This window comes from Buceros rhinoceros, unplaced genomic scaffold (assembly GCF_000710305.1).
Source record: "Buceros rhinoceros silvestris isolate BGI_N320 unplaced genomic scaffold, ASM71030v1 scaffold14308, whole genome shotgun sequence".
Lineage (NCBI taxonomy): Eukaryota > Metazoa > Chordata > Aves > Bucerotiformes > Bucerotidae > Buceros > Buceros rhinoceros.
The window spans coordinates 31,310-38,255 of NW_010425296.1; the positions used below are offsets into that span (position 1 = coordinate 31,310).

Consider the following 6,946-nt stretch of genomic DNA (forward strand, 5'->3'; position numbering starts at 1 on the left):
ATTCCTGCTTCTGAAATTGGTTATTCCCAAACTTTTTCCATTTACAGAAGTTTCATTGTGAACCGAAACCCTAATACTGATTACTGAACTGGTTCATCATCCTGAGGCCCTTAGGCCTGTTCGTTCTGGAGTCCCTGAATTTACTACTAAAGATTGACAATGTTTGACTAACTTACGTGGCAATACCACCACACCATGCTCAAATATAAATGTTAAATTTTATTCTTTGTTAAATCTTGCCGATTTCAGTGGTTTGCAAAGTGTAATTGAGGATGGAATCTGGTCTACTCTCATCACCCTGATACATAATTATGAGATTAGAATACTTCAAAAGTATAATTTGAAAGTAATTTATCACCAGAAGAAGCTGATACAGATTTTACATTTTGATCTTGTGATCTCATAGATAGAGTATATGTTAACTTGCTGTGTTTTAATATCCTAATTGTGCAAAAGGATAGCTTGCTTATTTTTCAGTTCTCTAAAATGTGATTTGGAAACTTGTCCCTCTAGGTTATCCTGTTCTTGATAATGTTAATTATGCGCAAACGAGTAGCTCTCACCATTGCCTTGTTCCACGTGGCCGGCAAGGTCTTCATTCACCTGCCACTGCTAGTCTTCCAGCCATTTTGGACATTCTTTGTGCTTATCCTCTTCTGGACATACTGGATCACAGTTCTGCTTTTCCTTGGTACTACAGGTAAGAGCTACTAGGCTTACTCCGCTCCATTGTTGTATGGTTTTAGGCAGAGTCAGTTACAAGGCATGTGGCTACCTCTAGACAAAAAATCCCAACACATCTTCTGTGCTTCCGTTCCTGTCTGCTCCAGTGGCTTCAAAACACTGTGTTTCAAGAAAGTCGTGCGTTTGAGTCTGCGTTCCCAGTATGTTGTTTTGTGCCTTAGGATGGGGTTTTGATTTGATGTTAAGTTGGCATGTTGCAACCCATAAGACTCCATTATAGCAATAAGATTGATCGAACAATTTTTCAAATAATTCCCTCTAATTTTACACATAAGCAGTTAAAACCAGCCCAATCTTGCAGCTAATCTCATAAATTATTGTATTGTAGCCAGTACTCCCACAGATGAAGACATAGTAATGAAAGGGTTGTTGCGCACAGTTGCTGCCTCCCAAAATGTAAATATACTGGAATTAGTTTTCAGTTGATCGTTACTTAGCTGTCCAGTATTATTCCAGCATTTTCCAGGAGTATTAGGAAGACGTTTCTGCTGTTTGTACACTGTATTCTGAGAGCAGCTAATGTGTTCTCAGTTTCTGCCTGCGGTGAAGAGCGTGAAGGTCTGACAAGAGCTTCTAGAATTAGGTGATCCTATAGGTCCAAGTCTTAGATACTTCAACAGCGAAACTAGCAACTGCTAGTGAGATGTCTGTGTTATTTTGCAACAAGTTTTAGGCCACAGAGACCATTATTCATACCTTAGAATTTTGAAATCTATTGTTTACTGCCAATCCAAAAGTAGCAATATTTGAGGTCACAGAGATATTTCAGGACAATATAAAAGAACTACTTTTTATTTCATAGCCTGAATTCTTAGTGAGAGATGGAGATAATAGAATTCACACGTTCTCATTACTGTTGAAATTTTTAATTTTTGTCTATGTGCTCTGCTACATGCAGAAAATGTTTGCCTCCGAAAGTGAGTTAAGTCCCATGCTTCACTCTGTGAGTTAAAGACCACACTGCACAGAGACTAAATTTGTAGCAGAATTTAGGCTGATATTCTGCTATTGTACTGACAGAACTCTTCAGCTGGCCTTGATTCTGAAAAGACTAATTTATTATTTTAGCTTTATATGAACTCAGTATCTTCACTGATATCAGTCAAACAAAATCTTTGTGCAAATAGGGCCAGATCTTCTCTATCGAAACCAGGAGAACTGAAAAAACATAGGTTATCGGTGTATGGGAAGAACCTACACTTATGAAGAACCTACACTTAAGAGCAAAATTATTTTGATAGCTCAATTTAGTCACAAGAAAAAAGTTTTGGTTTTTTTTTTACGTAAGAGTGAAGGCATAGCTAGGAAGGTGGAGAAGGTGCTATCAATGCTAAGTCAAAACCATGGTTTTTGAGGTATTTTATACACGTGATGTTATTTTCAGTATTTTTCTGAGTCTCATGAACTGTTCACGTATCTGTTGTGTAAGATAAAACATTTCAATGTGAGTTAACACATTGAAAAAGAGCTTGCTCAGGGAGGGTTCTGACATGCTGTCAGTGTGAATACATGATATGCCACTCAGATTAGACAAAAAGACAATAGGTTTCTGAATGTATGAAACCATATTTAGAATCTCTAAAGCTGCTCCTTATTTCTATATATACCTTTAAAGCTACAGACTAAAGTCTTACTGTAAGGAAAACAGAATGATCATTAATTTTGACATCTAGATGTAAGGAGGTATGAAGTTTAATATTGATTTTCACTGTGTGAATAATATAAACAGAGCAGCACACTGAAATTAAAAATTACTGAATCAGGCTTCTATTATGTTTGATTAGAAGAATTTTGGCTTCTTGATGGTGGATAGTTCTGGAAATCTTCATGGCGTGGCTAAGAATTAGAAGAAGGGTTGCGACTTTGTGCTCAGAATGTGCTTTTTCAAATGCCATTATACTGATCATCTGAAAAGCTGTTTCTTTCTTACAAACAATCTTCCTAAACAGGACATTTAGAACTATTAGTAGAAGCTAGAGGGGTTCTGCTGTAGACAGTTATGAACTGCTAAAACCGTATACTTCCTTCTTTCTGAGTTGATGCTGATTTCCTTTTTTACTCTCATTTATTTCTAGGTAATCCTGTCCCAAATGAAGAAGGATTTGTTGAATTTCGGATGGTAGGTCCTTTGAAATACATGTGGTGGTACCATGTAGTGGGACTCGTCTGGATCAGCGAGTTTATCCTAGCCTGTCAGCAGATGACAGTAGCAGGGGCTGTTGTGACATACTATTTCACAAGGTAAGGACAACTTTGACAGCCCTACTGTGAGTAGCCTAGAAATGGAATTAGCAGAAATAATGAGGGACAAGGTTTATGAGGAGAATATTTGCTTCTGTCCCGAAAGCTGGAGAGCAGTTGAATTGTATTGACTCTTTTCAAATTGTGTCAAGTCCTAATCTGTTTTGCTGCTTATAGATGGTATTCTTATATTTAGGACTTGTCTTGTTTGCCTTGTAACCCATGCCCATTGTAAGGACATGGGTGCTTGTTTACAAAGCAGGATGCATCTGGAAGGTCATCTATGATGATAATAATTAATGCTGATAAACTCTGTGGAGATTAAAAAACATTGAAAGTGATTTATTATTTTAATTGCAAAAACAGTTCCTTTAAATTATTTACAGTGCTTCATTAATCTTTCTTACACGAGATTACTTAAGGTCTTACTAGATTCAGTATTTACATATAAATTCTGACAAGATCATATATAAATAAAAAGTGATACAAAATAGATGTGCGTATTTTATCTCTATATTTGTGTACTAACTTGTGTATCAGTGGATACTTTATGCTGGCTATTCTGCATGTATCTGCTAGCAGTTCAAGAATGCAATACTAATTATTAAGCAATGGTATTACCAGCCTTCAGGCACAAGAATTTTGCTTCACAGAGTTAAGAAACTGATCTCAGAATCACAAACTCGGCTTTAGGGTTTTAGCCTCTAGTATTTAAAAACATCTGAAATTAATGTTGCTTAAACTTTACCTTAAGTGAAAATTAAGGTTCTTATTTTAGCCAGTTAGGACCCAGGTTTTTCAGGAAAAAAAAAAAGTGTTTTTAGGTGCTTTGTTAGTATTTCATGAGAATAAATGGTACTTCAGTGATCTTAAGTATTACATATTGGTGCGCAGAGCAGAACTATGGCAATGTTTTTGGTAAGGAAAAGAGGACAGTACACTAATACCTATGCTTTATAGAAGTATAGTTTAACAAAGCTACTCCACACATAATCCTAGATCCAGCCGTTCATGATAATTTTCTTAAAGCAAACGCCAAAAAAACCTTACATTATTGTTCAGTAACTAGATAAGTAAATTTTATTTTAGACATTCTCAGAGTCTTTTCCAATCAATATAAATGCAACTCTTCTGGATGAAGGAGCAGCGGGGGTAGAGGGTGTTAACAAGATATTTAGCAGTGGTGGTTTACTTAAGAAAGGAAAACCAAGATCTTGGAGTAGTGCTGTGACCAAAGGAAAAAAAAAATTAGTATCTGAAATATACATGTAGTTCAGTGAGTGGGTTTTGGTATATGTTTTTAGCCATTAGTATGAAGAATACAGTATATAAAACTTCCAGTGATATCCAGCAACCACACTCTAATCTTGCCATGTGCTTTTAAGAGCCTGTTTTTTTAAAAAAATATGTTTTTTAATAATTCATGCAGATAGTTTTCAAATCCATGATTCAGATCACAAATGCTTAATTGGTTTGTCTTCTTAATTGAGACTGTTACCTGAACATTTAACTCCTTATCTCCCTTGATCTTTTAAACAATATCAAAGGCAAGGAATTAATTTACTGCACTGACAGAAATTCTCTTATTTTATTAATAATGAAGTCCTCCAGTATACCAATGAAATACATCTGTAAAGTTATTATAAGATGTTACAGCAATGTAATCTTGTGCATAATTAAACTAGATTGAGTACAGAAGTAGGAAAATACAGAGGAGAAAGGATAACCTCCCACTGAATTACATTGCATAGCAATAGTGTATGCTTCATCTATAAGTTTATGTATTTTCTATCACCTGAGGGTGAATATTTTTTTTTTAACTGTACTCTGTCATTCCATAATAGGAATTTTGTTTTAAGTTACCAAATACCCATTTCTCCCTACTGTTACCCTTATTTGTATTTTAAGGTACAGTTCTAATTTGGAGTAACTGAGAAAGAAAGGAAAGGGCATCAGTTTTTACTTCCTCATTATTTTGTGTATTATCAGCTTTCCACACAAATGAGATAAAGTTATCCATGGAAAAATGTTTAATATATCTTCACTGTTCATTCACCTTAGCTAGATGGATTCCTTTTAACTCAGGCAATAACACACCTCAAGGTGTCCTGCATTACAGACTGTACCCTCAGTGCTACATACGTCAAAAGCAAGAAGTGGTTGGGCTGCCTGGGTGTAAGGCTCGGACCATTTATGTGATCGTGCCCACAGAAAAATAGAAATTGGGCTTTCCCCACCTGAGCTCTAAAAGTTAATTGAAAGAAAATACAGGGTAAACCTATTTTAATTATTAATGTCTCAGGATCAAGTTATGCAGATGTTAATTTCATGGAATGAAAACTCTGCTTTTTATCTATCTTTTTTGAATGGAACTCACCTGAAAGTAACTTCCTCCCAAGATGGGAGACAGTTTATATTTGGAACATTAGCATTTGTTCCTTTAACATGCTTATTATTATGTACATATTTCTAATATTTAAATGTTTAATAGACCTGTTCTTTGAGAGAGAAATAGAAGTAACTTCCAAGGTAGGAAATATAAATAAAAACTTTAAGAGGAAATTGCTTCAAAACTGTTAAAGTGAGTATTCATCTGTCAGGGTAGAAATATTGTAGCCATGTTGCAATAAAACAGTTTGCTTTAAGGCTTAATACTTGGTTGCTTGAGGATATAATAGCTAAATCAGAAATCATCTGAGAAAAGAATTTACCTAATAAAGAAAAATAGTAATATCCTCTCCAAAGTCTCCACAAAGACCTCCAACAGAACGGGAAAGAAGGGAAAGGCAAGTTTATCAGTAGTCCAAAAATAGTAGCATTTTTTCTCACTTCTTTGGGAGGTTTTGAATTGCATACTATCAAATGTCATTTTAGAGAAACTACTAGCTGTCAATTGCAGGAACGCAGCCACCTGCTGGTAAGACTACCCTTAAGAAACACGAATGCATTACCCCATTCCTGTTACAGCATTAGAGCCAAAACTGTGACTTGCAGAGACTCTCAGTGTGACCAATATACCCTGAAAGGATAATACCTTCCTTTTGCACTTTATTTTATTGAGATTTTTTAGCGCTTCTAGATGATATTTCATACATCCTGATCATGCTACTCTATTCTTTTTCTCTTTTCAACAGGGAGAAAAGAAATCTGCCTTTTACTCCTATCCTGGCATCTGTTAATCGCCTGGTTTGTTACCACCTAGGAACAGTAGCAAAGGGGTCTTTCATTATCACACTAGTGAAGATACCACGGATGATTCTTATGTATATTCACACACAACTCAAAGGAAAAGTAAGAGAAATAGATTCCATTTTCATACTGCAACTCAAGGCGTAACGTGTTTACAGCTATTTTAATTTGATCTCTGTGAGAGGAAGTCATGTTTTGGAATACTTGGTGTTTGAAGGACCTTGGGACTGAGAGGGACTGCTTAAGTTGCCAAGCTGAGTATCAGTTGCTGAAACACAAAGGAATATTGTTTTCTTATGGTCTGTTGGTTTTACCCTTTGTCTTTGATTTCCCACATTCTGTGCTTTCCTAGGAAAATGCTTGTGCTCGCTGTATGCTTAAAGCCTGCATCTGCTGCCTTTGGTGTCTAGAAAAGTGCCTGACCTACTTAAATCAGGTAAAATTTTTCAATATTAAAGTCTTATGTAAGGTCTGATAGCATATATATAGATGTGTTCCCAGAATGCAGTCTGAGGCTGACATATAATGTATTGTATTTTGGGACTGAACTTGAATGATGGTACTTCAGTATTGTCTCCGTTACTGAAAATGCGCTGCAGATCACTACGTTAGAGTTTGTTTACATTGCAAAGGTGAAAAAGAGCCAGTATAAATCTTTGCCAACATGATATCTCAACTTTATAACAGTTTGTTTAGCAGTTGGAGATGCTCCCCCTTATGTCCACTGTGTCAAACTACATCTGAGGTTCAAAACGTGTTTGCTATGGAAAGA

The 6,946-nt window shown here is 35.8% G+C and overlaps 1 protein-coding gene across 1 annotated transcript in view; it reads left to right on the forward strand.

Annotated features, from left to right (window-relative positions):
* SLC44A1 (solute carrier family 44 (choline transporter), member 1) overlaps positions 1-6,946 on the forward strand; it is a gene marked incomplete at its 5' end in the record, with an annotated part of 45,318 nt that overhangs the window by 30,860 nt on the left and 7,512 nt on the right. The window contains 4 exons of the mRNA XM_010141091.1: positions 514-700; positions 2,820-2,985; positions 6,120-6,276; positions 6,527-6,610. Coding sequence (XP_010139393.1) covers positions 514-700; positions 2,820-2,985; positions 6,120-6,276; positions 6,527-6,610 — 594 coding nt within the window. The remainder of the gene's footprint in view (positions 1-513; positions 701-2,819; positions 2,986-6,119; positions 6,277-6,526; positions 6,611-6,946) is intronic.